General features: G+C 42.6%; 1 protein-coding gene across 4 annotated transcripts in view; it reads left to right on the top strand.

The window, feature by feature from the left end:
• zfhx4 (zinc finger homeobox 4) overlaps positions 1-19,352 on the top strand; it is an 86,197-nt gene extending 66,845 nt beyond the window's left edge. For 3 of the 4 annotated variants that reach the window (XM_032503453.1, XM_032503451.1, XM_032503455.1), the window contains exons 7-12: positions 2,075-2,173; positions 8,430-8,563; positions 9,786-9,986; positions 10,320-10,440; positions 10,646-16,045; positions 16,568-18,150. In XM_032503453.1, the coding sequence (XP_032359344.1) occupies positions 2,075-2,173; positions 8,430-8,563; positions 9,786-9,986; positions 10,320-10,440; positions 10,646-16,045; positions 16,568-18,150 (7,538 nt within the window). Of the gene's footprint in view, positions 1-2,074; positions 2,174-8,429; positions 8,564-9,785; positions 9,987-10,319; positions 10,441-10,645; positions 16,046-16,567 lie in introns of all 4 variants that reach the window. The other variant, XM_032503452.1, reaches the window with a different exon arrangement.
• Positions 19,353-25,964: the final 6,612 nt, after the last annotated feature.

The following is a 25,964-nucleotide window of genomic DNA, read 5'->3' as shown; positions in this document are numbered from 1 at the left end:
TTCATGCGTATATAATGTCACTTAATGTGTTGGCACTTAAAGCAACGGCGCCAGCACTTAGTCTATGTGTCTGTCTGTGTCTTTGTGTGTGTGTGTGTGTGTGTGTGTGTGTGTGTGTGTGTGGGTCTTTGGTGTGGGCATGTGCATGCACCCTGCTGTATGGGAAAGGGTTATCATATCATGTTTCTGAGGGGGGTTTTGCAGACCTCTTGTGTCCGTCACACATGAGCGAAGTGATTGTAGCAAATGCAAGATGACCCAATGCACCCTTTGCTGATTTCTATGAAATATGACCTGTGGTGTGTGGTGTGTTGTGTGTGTGTGTGTGTGTGTGTGTGTGGTGTGTGGGGTGTGTTGTGAAATATGGTTATTAAAGTAGTGCAGGTTGATGAGCATAGTATTTTTACACACAGTAACAAAAACACACAGACACAGACACCATTCATTCCTGGCAGGGTGAGGGTTTGTGGTGAAAGGACCCCCTATACCCTGTTTAAAAGACATGCTTTGTAACGGTTTTGGTGTGTGTGTGTGTGTGTGTGTGTGTGTGTGGTGTGTGTGTGTGTGTGTGGTGTGTGTGTGTTGTGTTGTGTGGTGTTGTGTGGGTGTGTGTGTGTGTGTGTGATTTGACGCTTGTGCGCAAGTGTTTGTTTAATTTTGTTGTGTGTGCTACCCTGGATGGAGGAGGGTACTGTGTGTGTGTGTGTGGGTGTGTGTGTGGGTGGGTGTGTGTTGTGTGGGTGTGTGTGTGTGGGGTGGTGGGTGTGTGGGTGTGGGGGTGTGTGTGTGTTGTGTGCGCGCGGCGCTGTGCCTGGTTATCTGGCCTCTCTCAGACTGCTCAAAATTCATTACAAAGTGACATCGCCCAGCGGGAGACACATGATGGCTGGATGAAAGGAGCGCTGGGGCTCGGCTTAGGATTAGTGTTAGCTCGTTGCTGGCGACCATAAAACACTATATGACACACACCACCCACACCACACACACACACACACACACACACTTTAATCCACTGGCAGAACACTGCAGATACACAGAATTACAAACAGGGGCTGAACTCTCAGAGATGGGCTTGCTAATCTGCTATATACAGAGCTGCTGTGTGTGTGTGTGTGTGTGGTGTGTGTGTGGTGTGTGTGTGTGTGTGTTGTGTGTGTGTGTGTGGTGTGTGTGTGTGTGTGTGTGTGTGTGTGATGTCGTGTGCCGTCCCTCGCGCGAGGTGTGTGCGTTTGTGTGTGTGTGTGTGCGCGTGCATGCATGCACGGACATTTTTTACAGAAGTAACAGAAATGCATACACTAAATACCGTGTGTGTGTGTGTATATGTATACACATATATATATATATATATATATACACACACACACACACACACACAGTACACCAGTGGACATCAACACACTTTCTACATGTGTTTCTTTAATTTTTCCCTTTTTTGCTTTGACTTTCATAGAGAAGAGTGGAGAAGGGCTGTGTGATACTTATACAATTGGTCTCTATTTTTCCAGTGGTTTTAATAAAGTAGAATGGCTAGATTTTTCATATAATTATGTTTTTACATTAAAACAGTAACAGTATTTTCTATTTCCGTCTATGCTGTAGTAAGAACATTTGTCTAACCTCAAATAACAATTTGAACATATTGAAGAACAGAGAACGCATTACACATTTACAAGAAAATATATGGAAGTAAACATCATTATGTAAACATATGTTTTTAAAGTGCCATCTGTAGAAAGGGAACCTAATTTACTAAAATATTTTCCTTGTAGGAAATATTTTGTAGTCATAAAACTTTCGGGCAGTATTTATTATGTTTCACCCACTAGCAGGGGCATGGATAGGGCTATTTTCAACACATGTGTTCAAGTCACTAGAAGCATTATTTGCTGGTGTGACACTGTACATTAGCGTAAACCTAACCTCTATGTAGAAAAGGGGTTTTTACTGAACATGTACAAGCAGGAATATTTTCCAACTGACTTTAATATGATAAAGCAATATCTGATAAACTTTGGGAGGCTTTTTAGAAAGCATCATGGGTAATGTAGTTGTTTTTTCTGTGCATTTTCAGAAGAGACTGCTGAGGATGGTGAGAGACCTCCTCGCTCTTCATCCAGGCCGGGACTCAACCTCACTGACCGAGACTTGACTGACAGCAGAAGAACTGACCGTAAGTCTACACAAACACACACACACACACACACACAAGCTTCCCTTCTTTTCTAAGTTATCGTTCATCTCTCACCTTCAGATAAGGTTTTAACATGTGTGTGTAACATGTGAATGCTGCTGACTAGCCTCCATGTGACCTGCTTTAATCGTTTCCATCTGACAGAAAGAGAAAAAGAGAGAGAGATTGGGAGAGAGAGAGAGTGAGAAAGAAGGAGGGAGACAAAATGGAGAGAAAGAGAGAGGGATAAGTTGAGTGTTGTGGATATTACCAGGCAATGTCCAGGCCCCAGATTATTTTTTAATCAAATCAGTTTGCGTGCTTGTAATTTATAAGCGCCTTGCATTAATCTTTTCTCGTTCTTGTGCCCTCTCCGATGACATATTAATTTTTCATAAGCGCAGGATTAGATGGGGGGGCTGTGTATATGTTTTTCTAATATTGCACCGCATCCTTGCAACCCTTAAATTAGTTTTTTTCTCTGAACCCTGCCTTCATTTTTCATTCTTTCTTATTTTTCCTTGTCTCAGTCCGTCTCTTAATTGTTGTCCAATCTGTGACCCCATCAGCAGGCATTACCTCAGATAGAAAAAGTGCACAAGAACTGGTTATCCGTTCGTAAGAATGGAAATGTTGTTAGTAGGGAGGGGCAACAATCTGTACAAGGCAGCTTGGTGTTTTTGTTATTTTGGGCGAGGTAGGGAGCATATAATGCCTCCGCTGCGAGGCTGTGGTCGGGATAGCCCTGGCTTTGTTAGATTTGATTTACCCAAATACAAATTCATATGGTCTTTTTATGTATGAGATGGAAATCCATGGCTGGGGATGAATATTGCATGGGGGTTCTCTCTCTTTTTTTCAGTGTCATTGCATAGGGTTCTCTCTCTCTCATTCTTTCTCTCTCTACTAATGTCTCATATCCCCTCCCCCCCCAACCAACTCACACATGCACACACCTTCCAACTCTCACCCTCTATCACTCTCAAACTCCCGCTCCACCTCCTCTTCCTAGCATGCCATACCTAGCGCCATAATGTGAGGCTCAATGAGGCAGAAGGAGAGCTGAGTGAGGCTGGGGCCTATTAGTTTAGCTAGTCATCTATCTTTCAGCTCTATCTCTCTGACAGGCCTGTCTGACGGACGGGCAGGGAACCACCATCCATGCATTTACCGCCGCATATTACCGCCAGCGTCATTTAACACCACAGCACACATACAAAAAAAGGGCCCAGGTCCCTCCTACTTTAAAGCGTGCTTACGTATATGTGTGTCCTCAAGTGTAGTTAATCAGATGTCAGCACTCTATTTAATAAAGCAGAACTGTATGCCTTTTTTATTTTTGGTGAATAATGTGTCCTAAGAATTTCCTTGGGGTCAGCTGCAAGTTTGACTGGGATCCAGATATAACATTGCCAGCAGGTTTTTGGTGTTTAATTTTGCATTTGGATTGAACGAGGTTTCAGAAAGTCAATTGCCAGAAAATGCAAAAGAGAGTCTGGTGTGTAAGCGTGTAGTTATGCTAAGGTTATCATCAGAGACAGGGCCTTGTTTTTCTCTTTCTCTAGCTTAAAGTAGTAAGATTTAGCATTTCCATCCTCAGCCCCAAATCTCTGGCAAGCTTGAAATGTTCAGATCTGTGTGTGTGTGTGTGTGTGTGTGTGTGTGTGTGTGTGTGTGTGTGTGTGTGTGTGTGTGTGTGTGTGTGTGTGTGTGTGTGTGTGTGTGTGTGTGTGTGTGCGCGCGTATGTGTGTGTGTGTGCGTGTGTACGTCCGTATGGGGATCTCCAGGGAAGGGATTACAGTGTGACCAAGTGAGCAATGTGTTTGCGCACTTCATCTCCAAGACCAAGATCCTTTAAACAAAGAGGGGCAAATAGATAGAAAGGGGAAAAGAGAGACAGAGATATAGGGAAGGGGGGGGGGCAGAGAGAGCTTTTTCCCTTGCTTCATTTACATTGTCTTTTATAATCCCATGTCACTTTAGATTAATTATAATCCATGTTACATTTTCCATGCAAATGTCCCCGATGTGGATTACTTCCAGATAGCTTTGTGCTGTGTGTGTAGATGGTACATGTCGCCACCATGGCTCAGGGGCCCACTTCTTATAAATAACCAACTAAACAAAGGCCCTGGCATGGAAATGAGCCTGTTAGGCAGCCTTAGGAAATTACAGTTCTCTACCTGCTTCAAATTAGCAAGAAATTACTCATTGTTCCTACAGTCAAATGTTATGGATACATTTTGTGTACAATTTTGAATAGCGCAGATAAGGGGGAGACAAAATCGCATGAAAACAAGATCTGATGTTAAATATTCCGTATAAGCTTGTTCACTTTCAGAATAGGTTTTTTTTTGCATGCATGCATGCAAGCATCTTGCAAATTTGCCTTACTTGAAATGGGAGCTGTCTTTCTCTAAAATGAGATTAAAATATATTAAAGATATTAGCATGTTTAATTACAGGCCTGCAGCAATTCTTTTGTGCATGTATGTGTGTTTTCTGTGTAATGACAGCTTGTTGAACGTCTCAAACGATTTGTCAAATTTGACAAAGCCATGCTCATATTTATCTCTCATTAGAACACAGGCTGGAGATGGAAGAGGAAGGAGGGCTAGTCATTAAAAAACACAAACTATAAGACAGCTGCTGTTTAACAGTCATTCTCTTCCTCTCTCTCCCCCTTTCCATCTGACTATGTCTCTTCCTCTCTACATCTCACTCCTTCCTAGTCTTTCTCTCTCTCTACCTCCCTCCGGCTAGATCTGGGCCTGCTGAGTGCTTCAGTGGGAGTTTGGGGTTCAGAGTGTGTTGCTGTAATGTTATAAGGTGACCGGGGGTCAGCCTAATGCGTAACCTCCGAGCAGTAGGCCAGTAAATCATGCTGGCCGGCCCTCCCTGGCCTGTTTTGGCCAGCTCTCCCTGCTAGATTTACTACTCCGTAACCTTAGCCAGTCTGCCAGGGCTCAGGACAGCTAAATTGAATACTAAATCCAAGCTGCCGCCACCCAATCTGCTCCTTTTTAATTGACAACCCCCCCCCCCCCCAACACACACACCACACACACACACACACACACACACACACACACACACACACACACACACACACACACTCTATGCTTGTTGGCCTTTTTTATTTTCATGAAATGAAATGTCAGGAATGGGATCTTGCAGCTTGTAAAAAAAAAGGAAAAAGAGAAAAAGATTGGAATAGGTACGGTTTGATTGTTTGTTTTGAAAGACCGCTGCTAGATGTAGTTGATTTCATATAAAGTCATAGTTGGAGAAATATAAGGATTCAGTGATATGCTTGTTTGTGTGAAAATCTCATTTGCTTGGTTCAGGTTGCACAAAATGCCTCCCCCTTTCTGACACATAAGGGCAGATTCTAAAATAGATCCACAGGAAAAGCATTAGCTATGATGGTATTGCCGGTCCTTCTGCCTTTTGAGGAACAATTTGGGACAGAAATATCCTGAGGTATTTAGAGCTACGGGCTTCTCTGTCCCGCTCTGTCATTTTTTCTTGTTATTTCCTCTGTTTCTCTACATTTCTCTGCCTTTCCCTCCGTTGCGCTGTACTTCTCTCCATTTGAGCGCCCACTTGCGCGTATATAAGTGTGTGTGTATACGCAGCTCCCTAAACACCATTGACAGTTGCAAATAAAGATGGGTGGTGAGTGTGGCGCTCTCTCCCCCTGCAATGCAAAAGGGGTTGAGTGTCATAAATCACCTTTTGATTTATCTAATCAAGCAAGGTCCTGCTACATGCAGACATTTGTCATTGGTGGAGGTGGGGGGGGGGACGGTGTCAGGTTTATTTTGCCCCTCCACTTCACTGAGCTGCAGCTGGTGGAGCCCACCTAAAGATGAAGGGATGGAGGGAAGGTGGGAAGTGAGGGGAAAGAACAGGGAGGAGGAGGAAAAGAGACACAGTCATTAAGTGTCGGGCGCAGTCTCAGAGACAAAGGAAAATAAGAGGAGAGTCTCCTGCTCCTGTCTTATTCTCAATCATGCTCTTTCCCAGTATTATTTTTAGTACTATTGCGGGTAAAAATATGAAGCTGGTTAAACTATAGGCGGAGGGATATTTTTGATTTTCTCTCATGAATGCATATTGTTTGGATTGTGCTAGCCATTTCATTCCTCTGTGTTACAGGTGATTATATCCTTGGAGGACACTCTACAATTTTAAATGTAATTCTATGGCTCAAAACAACTTAATTGTTCATGTTCGCGTGGCTTGCCATTTAAAGAGAACTGCTCTCTCAACATTCAAGGTTAACCAACTGTTTTTCTCCATGCGAGTGTCATAAGTGATGATGAAAGCACAAGGTCGAAGATGAATCTAAACCAGAAGGACAGAGCTTCATGTTGCACATGCACACAAAGACACACACACTACACAAACATACATTTACATTCAATATGATAGTAATCAATGGTGATTTGTGGGCTCTTTCCCCCACCACATTGTAAATGTGTTTGCAGCCCCTTGTCTGACAAACGCCTCATCTCCCTTTGCAGGGATGTAATTTAGTTGCAAATTGACTGGAAGACGGAGGCAAAAATTGAAAGTTGAAATTAGAAATGGTCATAATAAATATGGGAGGCGGGGCGGAGGCTTCGGAAAGGTCAGGTGATGTGACGGGTGCTTCAAGGCTGGACCGATCTGACCAATGAAGTGTCAGAGGGCTGTCATGAAGCACATAATACACACACATACATGCACATAATACACACACATACATACACACAAGCCCTGCAGGGGCCATCACAAGCAGTGGAAGATGAGATTACCTCGCTATTCTGAGCTGCAGAGCAATTCTCGGATGTTCTTGGAAATTCACATTGTGCCCTTGTGTTTTTTTTTCTTTTTCTTGTCTCCTCTCCTTCTTTCTTCCTCCCTCCCTCCCTCCCTCTCTTTTTCTTGTCACTTTCCTTGACAGGCCAATATTTCAGGCTCCAGATATAGGGGATTACAAATAAAATAAGTGGAACGCCTACTTAATGCAACAGAATTAAAATGCATGAACAGGCCGGAGGAATTGATATGCGCCCAATACAAACACGAGCCACAGAATAATATGAAATACAAAATGTTTTTTTTCAACCCCCTCTCCATGTATCAGTGCTTTGATTTCCCTTTTTTTCCATTTGTGCATCTAGCGTGAAGCGTTGATTCGCAAGAGTGAGGCTCACATATTGCCTTGAGTGACCAGACGAGGGAGGGGAGGCAAAAAAGAGGAGGGGGTGGTGGGTGATGGCTTAGGGAGAGAGGGAGGAAGAGAGTAAGGGGGAGGGGGGGAGAGAAGTAGGGAGGGAGAGTTGCTGTGTCTTTGTGTTGTGCCGAGTGGGTAAATTGCAGTGGCAGAGTATAGACGGGCCTGCATGGCTTGTATCTCAGGATGAGGCTAATGAAAGATTTATCAGTGGCTGCAGCATTTACTAAATACAACCAGAGGCTGATCTCGCCACATTGAGCCCTGCTGTTAACGTCACACACGCTTACACGCACACATACAAATATACACACTCAACTAGCACTGCTGCTGTACCACCAGCCGTGACCAAGCCCCGAAAATTTAGCATCTTGTACAGACAGAGAAGTTGTTGAGCCAGCTGGGGAAATGTATACGAACTAATGAAGTGTATAATATTACCATAACATTTAATGTATGTCGTGCTGTGATAATGAGCCTGCCTGAGTTTTCTCCATTTCACATGTCCTCAGGGCAGAAACACGTCAGTGTATGTGAATGTGAGTAATATAGTCCATGTTTGTATCCACGCTTATGTTGTCCTGGTATCAAATCTTTTTTTTTTTTTAAATCATCATCATGTTCTAATAATTCATTTGGCAGACTTGTTTATCTTATTCACCAAATTATATGTATATTAATGGTCGTTTGACCACTTTGTGATCCAACCCAGCCACAAAATGTCTGACATTTCAATGTTCTCACCCAATTGTGTTAGTTTAATGTACTTGATATGTTTAAGATTAATATTTCCATTTCTCATACAGTATGAATGTGTGATCTATGGGATACCATATATCAATGTGACATGGCCCTGTTACTCTCTTTCAACTCTGTTAAATATGTCATTCTGCTCCAGTACTCATTTCAAAAAGCTCCATTTCAAAAATAAATCTACTGTTTAGCCATCAATCATTTTGCAGTTTTGCAGCTTTGCAGGATTTTTAAATTGTTGTAATTTTTGACTCTCTCTCTCCTTCCCCGTCTGCCAGGAGTGAATGCCACATCCAAAGAGGTTACCGGACCGAATGCTATGGTTAAACATTCCCACTTGCAAGATCGACAAATTGAAAGTCCTCCCAAAAGGCCAAAGTCTGCTGAGGGGAAGACCTCTGCCAACGATCAGGTAAATGTTTGTAGAATATCAAAAGGAAACCAATTGTTCTACAATAGCAACACTCATGTAATTGTTACTTGTGTAGTTCCTAGCAACTAAAAGAGGACCTACCATGGACCTCTAATTGTTTCCATTTTTCCATAGAAAATACATCTGAAGGTTATCGAGCTTTGTATTCATCAATTTAGAGTGGATATCTGACAATTCATATTCCAAATAAACTGTTGGGTAAAAGCAAGCTAATAGTTAATGAGGCAGGTTCTCCTTCATATGCAGTAATAAAATCTAACCTTTGCTGTCACTGTGGCATGAGCTAATGGGAAGATACCTATGAACTGTAAGAAGCAGAAATGCTAAGCTAAGCATTTAGCAATTGCTGGCACCAGCTTTCTATCAAAGAGTTAAACGCTGCCCACCATTCCCTCCCTGACAGAGCTTTTTAGCATCAAGCACAGTAGGCCAGTCTTTGTGTTCTTAAGTGGAATACCTGCACTAGCCTTAGGCCTCCCTCCCTGCTTCTTTCCCCCTTTTTGCATCTCTTTAAATTATATGTGTTTTTAAATTAGATTATGAAGTATTAGCTTGTCTGGTTCTGGGCCCTGCAAGGAGGGAGGACTTAGTCATTTCAGAAATGGATTCTATTAAGACAGGTGGTGGGGAGGCAGCTATGTTAAGAGTACTCCCTGTAATGAGGGCAAGGCGTATCTTTGGAGAGTACACACCTTTGTCATCTGTAATACTGATTAGAAATTCTGGCCAATCTTGTTTTCTGCTAATAAAATTGCATGAGTTGAGAGACTTAAGTGAATTACATGAAACATGGTTGATCTACATTTTCTGTGTTAAGGGCATTGGTGGGGAGAGGTGAATGGGAAGTGAAAAATAGGAAAGAACGGGAAAAGAACAGGAAAGCTAACCTAGCCTAACCCTAAGCATGTAAAAAAATTGAATTTGATTTTGATTGGTTATTTTCACCTTTAACAGTGCCGGTGCAATGGTTCTTGGTATGTGTCAATCCTTGTTTGTTATTAAAGGTGATGTCCTGCTTCTTTAGCAAGGCAGTGACCAGCCAGCTACGCTAATAGCTCTGTTGTGCAAGAATGATACCCATTGAGGAGTACATCTTGTGCAAAAAGTAGTTTCTGCTCTTGGATTAAGTTTTACACTGCACAGGTTTTTTTTTTCTTTCTCTACTCAGATACTTATTATACAATCTTTTTTTTTTTTTTAGGTTCAGCAGTGTCCATATTGCAACTACAGCAGTAAAGATGCCAACCGTATGCAGCTCCATGTGATGTCCCAGCATTCCATGCAGCCAGTGATTCGCTGCCCACTGTGCCAGGATGTACTGAGCAACAAGATTCACCTACAGCTGCATCTCACCCACCTTCACAGTGTGGCTCCTGACTGTGTGGAAAAGCTGATTATGACTGTATGTAGACGTAATGATTATGAAGATGTGTGTGTGTGTGTGTGTGTGTGTGTGTGTGTGTGTGTGTGTGTGTGTGTGTGTTTGTGTGTGTGTGTGAGAAGATTACCATAAAATATATTGCATGCATTTATTGTACTTCCTTTAGATACTGCCATAAAACAAATTATTGTTATCCACTGTGAAAAGCAAATACTATCTTTAAAATAACGAGAAGGAAGTTGAAATACTACCTCAACATTTACAAATATTTCAGATAGAATCTACCATGTGATATAACTATTTACAAATGTTTTGTATATGATAATAAAAAAAAACTTTCTTTGGTCTTGATAGGTTGTCGGACCTGACACAGCAACACCAAATAATATAATGCATCCCCAAACTGGACAAGACAAAGGTCTGTCTTTAATGGATTCCTCTACCTCCCTTACTGATGGGTCAGGGAAGTCTCAAGGTGAGCAGAATTTGGATTGAATTGTTTCATTTTTTCATTAATTAGTTGTCATAATAAAGTTTAACTGTCTAAACTTTAATAAATAAATATATACATTAATAATTATTAGGTTTATTTGGTGGTTTGTCATTTATCAGAAAAATAAGGATGCAAACGTATATGATGCAGTGTATTGTACTTCAAATTGTTTTTTTTCTACTTTTAGGAAATATATTAAAGGATGAGCTGACCAGTCAAGACAAGAATGAATTGGACATGCAGGTTGAGGATCTTAAGCCCCCAAAGGAGGCCTCAGAGGCCCAAGGCTGGAAAAGAGCCAGCGGGTTAGGGCATGATAGCAAGTCCCCTGATACCCTACAGGATCATCTCAGTGAACTACAAAGGCTTCAGCAGCAACAACAGCAGCTCTCAGTATCTGATCGTCATGTCTACAAATATCGTTGCAACCATTGCAGCCTGGCCTTCAAGACAATGCAGAAGCTTCAGATACATTCCCAGTACCATGCCATCAGAGCAGCCACTATGTGCAGCCTTTGCCAGCGCAGCTTCAGGACATTCCTGGCCCTCAGGAAGCATTTGGAAAATGGACACCCTGAACTTACTGAAGCTGAGGTGCAGCAACTCATTGGAAATCTGCCTCTGAATGGAGATATCACTGAGAGTGAGGCCAGGGCCTTGGAGGAAGCTCAGGCCTTTGAGCATGACTTGGACAAAGATGATGAAATGGACCAGGAGGAGAAGCCCAGTCCTACAGGAAGTGACAGTAGCTCTCTACTTGATGACATGGGTGCAGAACCAAAACGGACCCTACCATTTAGAAAAGGGCCCAACTTTACAATGGAGAAATTTTTGGACCCTTCTCGGCCTTACAAGTGCACAGTATGTAAGGAGTCCTTCACCCAGAAGAACATCCTATTAGTTCACTATAATTCAGTTTCCCACCTGCATAAGCTGAAGAAGGTTCTTCAAGAGGCCTCAAGCCCAGTTCCACAAGAGACAAGCAACAGCATTGACAACAAACCATTTAAATGCAATATTTGCAATGTTGCCTACAGCCAAAGCTCAACACTTGAAATTCATATGAGGTCAGTGCTCCACCAGACCAAAGCCAGAACAGCCAAAACAGAAATGAGCAGCAGTAGCAGTATCACTGGCACTAGTGGTCCAGTGCCTGCAAAAAGCCCAGCCCCAAGCACACAAGGTAACAACAGCAACTCAGACACTGCTAGAAGTGGAACACCCTCTGCTAACAAAGAAAACACTGCAGAACCCAAAGAAGCTAACAGCAGCAACAACACAAAACAAACAACAACTACTGACCATGTTTCAGCACAGACAAGCAGCCACCAGTCAGCGCAGTCCTCAGCCCAACTGCAACTGCAGCTTCAACATGAACTCCAGCAACAGGCTGCCTTCTTCCAGCCTCAGTTCCTTAATCCAGCTTTCTTCCCCCATTTTCCAATGACCCCAGAAGCACTGCTGCAATTTCAACAGCCACAGTTCCTCTTCCCCTTCTACATCCCAGGAGCAGAGTTCAACCTTAGCCCAGAGCTAGCGCTGCACTCAGCAGCAGCTTTTGGAATGCCTGGCCTTACTGGATCATTCCTTGAGGATTTGAAGCAGCAGATGCAACAGCAACACCAGCTGCAGCAGGCTCAGGCCCAGCAACAGGCTCAGCAGCAACAGCAACAGCAGCAGCAGCAAGCCTCTCAGGCACAGATGCAAATTCAGCAACAGAAAAACCAGCAACTGCAGAACCACAAATCCAAAATGGAATCCAATGTGTCAGTTTCAGAAATTCAGATGTCAAGAGAGGCAGAGGACCAATTAGAAAAACAAGAAAACAGAGCCAAGATGGAAAATGCAGGTGATGCAATAAGTGATGGAGGAAAAGACAACAAAGACCCTAGAAAATCAAAGTTCCCAGAGTCATTGATTCCTCCTCCACGTATTGTGTCAGGAGCAAGGGGCAATGCAGCCAAAGCACTGCTGGAGAACTTTGGATTTGAACTAGTCATCCAGTACAATGAAAATAGACAAAAAAACCAAAAGAAAAACAAAGACGGAGACCAACAAATGGAATTGAACAATGATAAGCTTGAGTGTGGGATGTGCGGGAAACTCTTCTCCAATATGCTTATTCTCAAAAGCCATCAGGAACATGTGCACAGTCACTTTTTCCCATATGTGGAGCTGGAAAAGTTTGCCCAGCAGTACAGAGAGGCCTATGACAAACTCTATCCAATAAACCCTGCTTCACCTGAAACTCCACCACCACCGCCACCACCACCTCCTCCTCCGCCACCTCCTACTCCAGCCCCAGTGACAGCTCCTCAGCCCTCTTCTACATCAATGACCAAGCCCCAAACCCCAGTACCTTCACCAGTGTCTGTCCCCCATCAGACCCAACACCAACCGTCTCACCAGACAACACCAGCCCAGCAACCACCCCCTCCTCCACCACCTACTGCCCCTACTGCATCTCCCCAAGTGCAGCTCCCTGTTCCCCTGGATTTGCCCCTTTTTCCACCTCTAATGATGCAGTCCGTCCAGCACCCAGGCCTGCCCCCTCAGCTTGCCCTGCAGCTGCCCAGTATGGACTCTCTTTCCACAGACCTTACGCAGCTCTGCCAGCAACAATTGGGTCTTGATCCAAACTTCCTCCGCCAGTCCCAGTTTAAGCGACCACGCACCCGTATCACAGATGACCAGCTTAAGATTCTCCGTGCCAACTTTGACATCAACAATTCCCCCAATGAAGAGCAAATTCAAGAGATGTCAGAGAAGTCTGGCTTGCCCCAAAAAGTCATAAAGCACTGGTTCCGTAATACTCTATTCAAAGAAAGACAACGGAGTAAAGACTCTCCCTATAATTTCAATATTCCTCCCATTACTACATTGGAAGATATTCGAATGGAGCCCCAGCTCGGTGTACATGAATACTACAGAACTGAGTCAGCCTTCAATAAGAGGTCCTCCAGGACCAGATTCACTGATTATCAGTTGAGGGTACTTCAAGATTTCTTTGACACTAATGCCTATCCGAAGGATGATGAGATTGAGCAACTTTCAACTGTGCTCAATCTACCAACTCGGGTCATTGTGGTGTGGTTCCAGAATGCCCGTCAGAAAGCTCGCAAGACCTACGAAAACCAGGCAGATTCTAAAGATAATGAGAAAAAGGAGCTGACCAATGAGCGATACATCAGAACCAGCAACATGCAGTACCAGTGTAAAAAGTGCAACATTGTGTTCCCACGCATTTTTGACCTTATCACTCACCAGAAAAAGCTGTGTTATAAGGATGAAGATGAGGAAGGTAATGAGGACATCTGTGACGAATACATGGATAATATTGAGCAAGGTCCAGCTAGGACTACCCAAGTACCTTTCGAGCCACCCAAACAGACCCATGGAACTGCCAGCAGTTCTGGCTCAAGCTCCCCTGTGATGGCCTCTCCTCGTGCCAGCATAGGTAAAACTTCCCCCAAGCCTGACTTTGCTCCCGAAACTGAACCTAAACAAACTGAGACTGCACCCTCACCTGTGATCAAGTCATTACCAGAACCCAGACCATCGAAGGCTTGCACACCTCAGCCACCTCCTCAGAAAGCTCCCCAGCCACAAATGTCAAGACCCCATTCCCAGCCACAGGCAGCTGCAGTGCCCTCAAGTCCACTCTCCCTGGCCCTTTCCTCACTCACAAACAGCCTCTCCCACCAGATGCTTCAGTACCAGTGTGACCAGTGTAAAATTGCATTCCCCACTGTGGAGCTATGGCAGGAGCATCAGCACATGCATTTCTTGGCTGCCCAAAACCAGTTTCTTCACTCTCAGTTCCTTGAAAGACCCATGGATATGCCCTATATGATATTTGACCCAAATAACCCCCTAATGGCTAGCCAGCTCTTATCTGGAGGCCTCTCCCAAATCCCCTCTCAGGGTAGCTCTGGTTTGGCCTCTGCTGCCGGCTCTGGAGCATTGAAGAGAAAACTGGATGACAAAGACGAAAGTGCTAACGATAAAGATGGTGGAAACAGTAGTGAAGAGCAACACAGAGATAAACGTTTGAGAACCACCATCACACCAGAACAACTGGAGATTCTCTATGATAAATACCTACTTGACTCTAATCCCACAAGGAAGATGTTGGACCACATTGCTCGAGAGGTTGGCTTGAAAAAGAGAGTTGTGCAAGTTTGGTTCCAAAACACTCGTGCAAGAGAGAGAAAGGGGCAATTTAGGGCTATAGGGCCCTCCCAGTCCCACAAGAAATGTCCCTTTTGCAGAGCACTGTTTAAGGCTAAATCTGCTCTAGATAGCCACATACGATCTAGACACTGGCATGACGCTAAGCAGGCAGGCTTTAGCTTGCCACCAAGCCCAATGATGAATCAAGACAATGAAAGAGGTGAAAGCCCAAATAAGTATAACTTCTTTGACTACCCACAACTGCCTACCAAGACTGAGCCAAATGAGTATGAGCTGCCTGCTGCATCCTCAACCCCAGTCAAACCATCTGAGGCACAATTAAAAAACTTCTTAAGCCCTTCATCCTTAAAAGCTGAAAACTGTGATGAGACTGAAGGGCCTAATAATAATTCAGCCGAAGCCTCATCTTATGATTTCAATAGGATGGACTTTGATGAGACATCATCTATCAATACAGCCATTAGTGATGCTACAACTGGAGATGAGGGTAATAACAATGAGGTTGAGAGCCTCACAGCCAATGGAGGGGAAAAGCTGAGTAACAAGAGTGGTCCGGCATCAAATTCTGATAGTGCCAATGAAAGGTACCTATACAGCATGGTGAGCCCTGTCCTGAGCTTCTCTGGAAAGGACTGTGACTCTTACTTTAGCTCCAGAGATGATGAAATGGATGACTTCAACGACAGGAGTGAATCATCAAGCCTAGCTGATCCCAGTTCTCCTAGTCCCTTTGGGACAGGCAACCCCTTCAACAAGTCCGGGAAAGGTAGCAATGCCGGGGATAGGTCAGGCCACAAACGATTCAGGACCCAGATGAGTAACCTGCAACTTAAAGTCCTCAAAGCCTGTTTTAGTGACTACCGCACTCCTACAATGCAAGAGTGTGAGATGCTTGGCAATGAGATTGGACTACCCAAGCGTGTTGTCCAGGTGTGGTTCCAGAATGCCCGTGCTAAAGAAAAGAAATTCAAGATCAACATTGGAAAGCCATTCATGATAAGTCAAGGCTCACCAGATGGGCCCAGGCCCGAGTGTACTTTGTGTGGTGTGAAGTACACTGCCCGGATGTCCGTCAGAGACCACATCTTCTCCAAACAGCACATAGCCAAAGTGCAAGAAACCCTGGGAAACCAGGTAGATAGAGAAAAGGACTACCTAGCACCAACCACTGTCCGTCAACTGATGGCCCAGCAAGAGATGGACCGCATAAAGAAAGCTGGTGAGGGACTCAGCCTGCCTGGCCAGCAGCAACAGACTGCAGTGGACAACAATAATGCACTTCATGGCCTCAGCCTACCCTCAGGCTACCCAGGGTTGTCTGGCCTTCCTCCAGTGCTACTTCCTGGGGTCAATGGGCCATCATCACTTCCTGTTTTCCCACCCAACACACCTGGTGAGTTAGTATGACGAACAATGAAAAAAAGTTAAATAGACTAGAAGCTTTATGAACTGAGTTGTATCATGCACTATTTTATTCTACTATACTACTGTTTATTCCTTATCACAGTGGTGTTTGTCAAAAAGTCTTATTTTTTAAAACTATTTTAAAATTAAAAATGGTGGGAGTTAGTGCATGTATAATGTGCATCAGTTCATCAGAGTTGAACTGCTAATTGATAATTCAGAGATTTTTTACAACAAATATATCTATATCATGGCTTTTGTTTGTGTTGTTTGTTTTTCCCCTTATTGTAGGTTTGGTATATTTATATTATAATATATTGGCAGATTGAAATTATCAGAAAGCGCATGTGACAGTTTTGATCCATAACAAAATCTTAACAATAGAGAGAAAGACTCAGCCAGTGACAAATTAAGCATCTGTATCTTATCATACAAACAAATTTCCATAGTGATTTGGGGTTGAATATTTAAATATTGAATATTTCCATATTTATATACCACTGTATTTCAGCTTTAGCGTCTCCCGGTGCTGGCATGCTTGGGTTCCCTACACCAGCCACCCCCTCTCCTGCCATGTCTCTCAGCACTACCCCAACCAAGACTCTTCTGCAGACTCCTCCTCCTCCTCCTCCTCCTCCTCCTCCACCTACTCTTCCTCCTCCTGTTCCCTCCACACCTTTGGCAGCAGTAAATCATACAGAGCAGCAAGGTAAAGACTCAGAGAGAGACAGCAGCAAGAAACCAGGCAATAAGCCACCTCAGACGAAGGTGAAGGACAGAGAGAACGAGAGCGGCTCACGCCCTGAGACCCCCAGCATGGCCAAGAAAAGGGAGAAACCGTGTCCAGCTCCAGGGAAACCAGGAAGTGAGACTCAACTAGACGCCACACAGCTTCAGGCACTTCAGAATGCTCTTGCCGCAAGTGATCCCAACTCTTTCTTGGGAGGGCAGTTCCTGCCCTATTTTTTACCTGGATTTCCCAACTGCTTCTCCCCCCAGCTTCCTAGAGGGGTTCAAACAGGGGGCTACTTCCCACCACTGTGTGGAATGGAGAACCTGTTTCCATATGGCCCAGCAGCAGTCCCACAAGCTGCCATGGCCGCTGGTCTCTCCCCAACCGCCCTCCTGCAGCAGTACCAGCAGTACCAGCAGTCCCTCCAGGATTCACTGCAGAAGCAACAACAACAGCAGCAGAAACAACTTGAGCAACAGCAGAAACAACAACAGAAGCAGCAACAGAAACCAAACCATGTGAAGACACCCCAGAGCATACAGAGCACCATCAACAACTCCTTCAAACCAAAAGAAGCTATAGATGCTAAGGAGAACACCAACAAAGGCTCTTCAAAAAAAAGCACAAAAGAAGAACCGAAAACAAATACCAAAAGTACCATGGATTTTCCAGACGCTTTCATCGTTCCGTCCGTCAAGCATGAGTTTATATGCAGGAAGTGCCAGATGATTTTTGCTGATGAAGATTCTGTGGTGCGTCATCAAAAGTCCTTCTGTTACTTAGGACATCCTTTTACTGACCCGCAAGAGACTGTGCTTCGAAAGGCAGTGAGCAACTACACTTGTGTTGCCTGCAATGTGGTTGTTAACGGGAATGAAGCACTTGGCCAACACCTTCAGTCGAGCTTGCACAAAGAGAAAACAATCAAACAAGCAATGAGAAATGCCAAAGAGCATACTAGATTATTACCTCACTCTGTCTGCTCCCCTACTCCTAACACCACATCTACCTCGCAGTCTGCAGCTTCTTCTAATAACACCTTTCCTCATCTCTCTCACTTGTCCATGAAGTCCTGGCCAAATGTCCTGTTCCAGGCCACCACAGCCCGGAAAGCTGCTTCCTCCTCCCCGTCTGCCTCTCCTCCCCCCCCCCTCTCCTCACCTTCAACGGTTACCTCAACTTCCTGCAGCACCTCAGGGGTTCCAACCTCACTACCCACCGAGAGTTGTTCAGATGAGTCTGACAATGAGCTAAGCCAGAAGCTGGATGACTTAGATAACGCGTTGGAAGTCAAGGCTAAGTCAGCCTCTGGCCTAGACGCGAGCTTCAGTAGTATCAGAATGGATATGTTCAGTGTGTAGGAGTGACAAAAGGATCCCTTGCTTAAAGAAAAAATAAGACTTTTTAAACTGCAGTTCCAAAGTTTCTCTTAACCCAAAAAATTACAGTACCAAATGATTGACTCAGGATTGTTTTTCCCATATTGATATGCTGGCAAGATATTGATTGATTTTTGTTATGGACAGAACTGTTGCAGATGCTTGACTGAGCTTATATTGTATACAAAAACATGGAGTAGGAAAAAATCCCACAGGCTCCCTTGGGGGGCTTGTTTCAAGCCAAAAACTCTCACGATAGCAAATTGCACCTCAGCTGGATTGTTTTCCAAATGCTAGCATGTACTGTATGGGATGACGATCCAGAACCCTCAAAGAGAATCTCTCTTAGTTTAGATAGGTGTAATTCAGTAGCTTTAAATTCTCAGGTCAGAACATAACATTTCTCATTTGTTAAAGCAGCAACAAGCCTGGGTACACTTGGCTTATAACCAAAACATGTCAAGCTTTATCGGACGCATTTCCTTGATGTGTATAGAGTACCAAGAGACAATATTACTGTTACAGTGGACGATGTGCATATCCTTTTAGTTTTGCCCTACAAAGACAGTATGGTTTTGCCACTGAGGGAATTTAGAATGGTGAAGTAAATGTGTATGATGCCCCTGTGTTTGCCAGTTTGTATTACAACAAGCTGTATCTATTTCCCACCCCCTTTTTTCTTGTAGTATATACTAATCTGTGCCAACTCTTACCTTCTCACTTTACCTCTGCTCACACCCTTTTCTGAAGAGGTAATAACTCTAGTTTTGATAGACTCTCTCGGATTATGTGAATATAACATTTTTCATTTGTGAATTGCTGTACTGTTACGGTACCTGCTTGTGTCTGGACTATAGTGCACTTATTTTGTTTTTATTTGTTGTTTTATTTTTTGAGTAGGCCATTTGTTAATTTAATAGATTTTTTCTGTTTGTATGTATGTTTGTGTTTTAATTATTATTTGTCTATTGAAGCAGCATATTGGTCCATATTTGTTACAGGACTGATGCCTAACAATCTAGAGACCTATTTAACAATTGGTGCATCCATGAAAGCAGTACTGTATACTTGAAACTGTTAAGGTACAAGTTGGTCACATGTCACAAAAAAGGTTGGATCATTTGCTAAACATTTGCAAACATGCTGCTTTAAAAGGGGGACAACAGCATTTTTGTTGTATATTATAAACATTTCCATGTACTTAAAACAGTGTTACACCAATGCACAGCCATTTAGTGCATAGGTTGACGTCCTCCCATTAATTCTCTGGGCACTTCTGATGATCTACAGTTCTAGTCAACATTTTAATTTTTTCCACATTTAGTGATTTCAACATTGCAAAGTATTACCTTACAAAGTTTTGCTGCTACTGTGTAATGTTATTTTGCTTGCCATAAATTCTCTCAACTTTTTACCAGACAAAATACTGATCCATTAATTGCTTTGCTTTGCTATTTTATATATATATATATATATATATATATATATATATATATATATATATATATAATTTTGTTATTTTGCTGTGGAACTAAGAATGTGAAAGCTGTCAAAGGGTGTTCAATTTTTTACGAATCACTTTCTAGTTTGGTAATTGAAACCAATGTGATTCATTCCAAAGTAACAGAAGGCTATTTGTATGAAAGAAAAAGGCTTGTGAACAAAGAAAGCTACGCTGTTGTACATATTCGTAGTTGGCTGTGCATGGTACAAATTTATTAATATGAAGAAATGCAAAAATGTATTGCTTTTGGTATTTCCTATTCTGAGATGAGCAAGTAGCATGTAATGCAACTGTTTGACAGGTTAAATCAAATCATGCTTAGTTATTGTTTCAAACAATGGAATCAAGTAACATTTCCTCTTCTGTTTTATTATTGTAAAGGTGTTTTCTTTTCAAAGTTTTAAAGCAAAATGTCAGTTTTTAATTTTCTGCGTGAGCTTTTAAATTGTCATTATTTGGATTTTTAGTATTTCAACATTTACTTTAATCCTGAAGACACTTTTCGATTGTGTTTCATAAGAGACATCCTGGCCTCCCAAGGTGCAATTCTGCCATTGTACAAACATGAGCGACTGTCCTGATTCCAAAGGCTTTCACAACTCTGGCTTTTTGCCTTTCCCCACTCTGTGGCTCAGCATTATAAGACTGAACTGTCAGCTAGCATCATGTGCTAAGATGTTAGCATCAGACAGGACGCTTTCCACACCAAGGACTGGTAAAAGCTAACAAACCAACAAAAAGGATGGTCCAACAATATAACTGTACATAGATATTGCAACTGCACAGCAGCCAAAAAGAAAAAAAAAGAACTTTTTAAAAAAAAAATGGATGGATTGTGTCATGTTTATGGGGACAGCCTTCAAAAGGTTGAATTTGGAATTGTTCTTCTGGATGTCAAAGGGATTTTCATGGCGCAATCATATCCTACACAATATGTACTCTTCAACATCTGGGTTACATAGGAAATGCACCCTGAGGTTTTAATAAGAAGAAGCCCCTATGGCTAAAACTTTAAATAAACTAAACCAAAAATGTTATTGATGTTTTATATATAGAGAGTAGTCGCATTAGTTTTTGTTACTGTACTGTTTGAGGTCTCAACTGTACCGTATCACGGTAATAACATGGTTTTGAAACCTTTTTTTTATTTTGTCACAGACCTGTTGTCATAGTTGAAATGACGTTTATTGTAGATGGTATTTGAACAACTTCTGGAAATAGTTCATCAAGTATGTTTGTTGCTCATTGTTGTGATACATTAAAAACTGTATCTGCAAACCAGTTTGGTCTCATAAAAATTTCTTTATTTCATTTTCACTCGTCCATGTTCTAATCAGCTTATTATCTTATCGTGACTTTTCACGCATCTGATTGATTGGCAATTGATCGGCAATTTGACAATAATTTAGAATATACTTCTTCAAATTAAAAACACACTTAGTATGTTGTGATTACATCACTGCTAAGGGGTGTTGTTTGGCGTGATGCAAAGCGGAGGGAATGACAATAGGAAAGTTATTATTACATTAAATAGGCCCCCCTGGGCTGGCTGGCTGGCTGGCTGGCTGCACATACCGAGGCGGCAGCTAGCACAGGCTATTTCTTTTGCATAGCACTAAAGAAAGGTACACAATACCATTAACAAACTAACCAATCAAGACAGCAGTAGACCACAGCTAATCAAGGCAGTGGTAGAACAGCAGCTCAGCTAAAATTGCTGTTTTTGTCAATGGAGTCTGGTAGCTTTACGGCTTCAGTTCCGTTACGGAAAGGGCTATCTGACGGCAAGGTAAAGCGGTAAAAATAGTCTAAATTTAACAACACTTGAAGGGATACTGAATTGCTGATTTTAAACCTGCTCTGTTTCATGGTAGTGTGTGTGTAGATGAACAGTAAGTGATACTTATTGTGAAAAATTTGAATAATAGGTGCTGTATATGATTATTATATTGTGGCTACGAACCAATCATATTGCCTGAATTGAGCTACCCGTTTTATAAAGGGGTTTTTACTAGTACACTGTAAATAACAGTTGTATTAGTGCAATACATTGTTTTAAATTTTTTAATGAAGTTTCAGTATTACACTTTCAATTAATGTACGTCTTTGCCCAAAACTTTCAAGTATGTCTATGTCACACTGTTAACAAAATATATATTGTGTCAACATCCCTCTTATAATTGTCATCCCACTCACTGACAGACTAACATTCTAAATCATATAATGGGTATTTCCCATCATGCTATTTGTGGTAATCTGACTCTCAACAGATGCAGGAGATTATGTTTAGAAGTGTCTGCTAATCTGGATTTGATCAGGTGCAGCTCTACATCCCTGCCATTAAAAGGGAAATGACCACAATAATAAATCATGACAAACAGACGCACAGCCACAACAGAGAGCAAAGATTAAAGTTGTTACCTACGATTGGTGATGCTGTATGTATGTAAGGACAAAAGTGCATCATAGTCTAATCTAGATTTCCAGATAGATAGATAGATAGAAATTGTGTTTTGTGCTGCCGACTATATACTGCTCTTAAAATTCTATTAAGAAGCGAAATGCATGTCAGTGTGAGGCAGGAAGGTGACTTTTTAGATCTGAGGTTAACAGATGCTGTCACATTAAAAATTGCACCTCAGGAAAACCTCAACACAATACATCACACCCTGCCAGCGAGACGTGTACGCCACCAGTGTCAGGGTCATGGAGAAAGCCGACATTCACAAGTCGTTAAATCCACCTAATGAAATTTCACAAGGGCAGCAAAAATGAAGGGGAAGATGAGGATCTTTTCAGTCCGGCAGAATCGGCTGTGGCCTTTATTGTTTCGCTTAACACACTTCGGTGTGCAGTGAAACAACCGCGACATGTAAAAGCCTTAAAAAACAGCTTTTTTCTCCCCACTTCTGACTTCACCCCTCGCCCTTGACGAATGTGCTCGGCTCACAGGGTGCAACTGTTCTGCTGAATGGCCCTTTCCTGTTGCTCACCCTTAAAGCGAAGGCGGTTGCCGAGGTCCCCCCCCACCGCCATATTATGGGATTGAATTGCGTTTGACCTTTGTGGAGAACAATGGCTGAAGGCCTTTCATTTTTTTGGCCTTCTCAGCGCCTAGAAGAAGGACCTCTTTACTCCGCGTTTTCACTGTGGTCTGCCAGTAATTCACAAGCAGGATGACAGGGTGATCTATGCACAGTAAATGTGTGTGTGTGTGTTTGTGTGGTTGTGTATACAAGGGTATACACAAGTGTATTGTTTGCCAATTCTGACTCATATCTACTGAAATGCTGTTTATAGGTCAAACAAAATATAAAACCGGAAATCTTGCCATCTAACTGCACCATCCTAAAATAAAAAAGCCCTCTGAAGAAAGTGGTAGTTCAGACACAGCTTTGCTAAAGAAGCCTCAGCCGTGAGCGGTCTTGCCCTGAATACACGATAAAAGGTTTACTGTAAATTCTAAATGGCGTTTTCTGCTACCCATACATCACTCATGACCATAAGGTTCCACCCTCTCTGCACAGTGCACCCTCCTAGCCACAGCTTTCCAGATGATACAGTACAGAGGCTGCAGTTCAGGCAGATCTGCCTTTGAATAGCCTGCAGCCAATGGATTTTCTCTGGATAATACAATGTTTGGGACAGAGAGGCAGGGATTAGTCCAGACGGATACCACCACCCCCCACATGCCCAATCTAATTAGACTGGAATCAGTTTAAGATGAAAGCAAGCCCTAGCATCACCGCACTAAATACTGGAATTAGTATTCCCCGCATGGGAATTTAATGACGGAGACTGAAAATCCAATCACATTCACTCCCAGTTTAGCCCCTCATGCATTGGGCCTGTACAATGACGAAACGAAAGAACAACAACAATGATTTGTCTGTCAATAGATATTGACCAACATCACATCTGAGGCCACTTGCGTATTGGCGCTACTATGTTGTCATCATTTAACGAGGACAAACAGCTTATAATCAGATATTTAAACAGTCTGTTTCTGATGTAAACCTTTGTCACATTCTGACTCTTCCTGGGGCCATCACAGACAGGAATCCATACAGAAAATGAGGAAAGCAGAGCATGTTTAAGGACAAACAATGACTTGTGTTTCTGTTTATTTACAATACATTAATGTATCCGTTCATCTATGGAATTCAAATCAACATAGAGGCATGTTGAATGCCCAACAAAAAAAGTGAATCTGTTTTAGGGGGGAAAAAAGACTTTGCTTGTCCTCGCTTATTTGTTCTACTTACTTAGAAGGCTGCATTTGCACATCCTTTAACAGGGATTGGGGAAGTTAGTTATTAATCAGCGCCTTACGTCAAAGCCCCGATTGCTGCAGAGGAATTGAAACTGTGAAATTATTGCTATCAGGCAGACATCATCAGATCCTTTTTAGTTTCTATTATCTTTCAGACTTTGAGCCCACATTTGCTGATAAAAACAGAACAAATTTTGCAGCAGATATTCAAATGAAACATTCTCAAAGTCTCTTGACTTTATCTTGCCCTTATTATTATTATTATTATTTCTCTCCCTAAGTATATGCCGGCAAGGGAACTCTATTTTAAAACCACTAAAATGCAAGCCATATTTCAGCTTCAGGTTGGTGATTAACGGCACAGACCAGAAATAACTCCGACACCTGTGTTCCATCCCAATATCTCCTACACCTGCGATTCATCCACAAAAGCATTACACCTGAGAAATCAGGAAGCCATTGTCCCCCGTGCACAAATACTCAACGTGAAATCTTATTATTTATTGCTGGCTGTATTTAGGGGTATGCACCAAAGCAGAACCTGTTGTTTTTTCTGCTAACAGGTGTAATGCAACTTTTTCTACTCATCCAACAACTGATTCTGCAAAACTTTTAACCAAACACCTCATTAGTAAATGAGGAGATAAATATTGTTTGTGCAGTCAGCAGCACTGCATCCGTGGGGAGGAGGACACAGCAATAGGCAACAAAAGGTGCAATTCTTGTTGTGATGCATTCTTTAAGATGGGAAATAAACATTAACAGCATTTTTTTCTGGCTTTACCCAGGCGTCAACAATGGCCACACACAAACTAACATGAAGAAGGCAATCCAATCTTTTTTCATATATATCTTTCTTTTGGCCTGCTTTTAGTGCTTGCTGCTGCAATACCTAATTTCTGAGGAACAAAAGGAGAGAAGGGAGGTGAGGAAAATGGAGGGGCAGGAGTGCACCTGCCTTATTATTGCAGTGGATGAAGCATACAATCACTGCTGGCATTTCTACAAGACACACAACCAACTAACACATATCTTAAAGCGAAAGAGAAAGAGGAGGAGGTGTGAGGAAGAGAAAAGAAAAAGAGGCAGGCCCAAGAGGAAAAGAGACGCAGACAGACAGGCCAACAGGCTGACAGAACCTGAGTGTCAGGGACAGAGAGAACTTGAAAGAGAGAAAAAAGTAGGTGATACAGACAGCAAAATGAGCATGTGATAGAAGTGAAGTGAGAGTGAGAGCAAGAGAGAAAGAAAAGGAGGGGCGACCTGAGAGAAATCAAACATGGGCTCTGTGCAACAGAGATACGTTGGCAAACGAGCATGTTATGGCAGCCCGCTGGGACTTCCCCGGCAGATCGTTTGTGCTGTTTCCCAATCTGTTCTGAGGAGCGGCACAGCCCCACATGGGGACGTGTGAAGGCGTCAAGATGGGATTGCTTAAGACAGATGAAACAAGGTGTTTTTGATGCCATCTCGAGCGGACAAAAGCCTGATTTCCTGTTTTGCCTGTGACACAAAGGGTGCTGTGTAGTTTGCAGAACAGTTCAAGGTTTTTTATTGTCAGGGCTGTAAATAACTAAACAAACGAGAGGTAAAGTTACGGAGATTCTGTATCCGCATGCCAGAAACTGAAAAATACCAAGTCTCTTTTTTTAGCATTTATAATAACTTTACACCTGTAACAAATAAACAACATTACAGTTCTCTCATCAGTTACTTACACATTTTCCTACAGCGTAAAACAACGTGTAAAGTGAATATCCTGGCACACACTCATTTAACTCAGGACAGCCACAGCTTTCTTTATATTCAATGGACCCCTGAAACAATACCATAGTAACAGAGATCAAAGTGTCAGTCTTCGTAATATTGCTTTACATTTTAAAGGGCGCTGAGCAGCCAGGCTAAGGTTTTTACAAGGCGCGCTGAGTCGTTGGGGAAATAAGTGAGCAATGGAGGAGGGAATGAAGGAATTTTAGGGGGTGATGGGATATGTCTTACTCTATGTTCACGTACACACAC

Source organism: Etheostoma spectabile, chromosome 22 (genome assembly GCF_008692095.1).
Source record: "Etheostoma spectabile isolate EspeVRDwgs_2016 chromosome 22, UIUC_Espe_1.0, whole genome shotgun sequence".
NCBI classification, from domain to species: Eukaryota; Metazoa; Chordata; class Actinopteri; order Perciformes; family Percidae; genus Etheostoma; species Etheostoma spectabile.
This window is presented reverse-complemented; position numbering and strand designations above follow the sequence as displayed.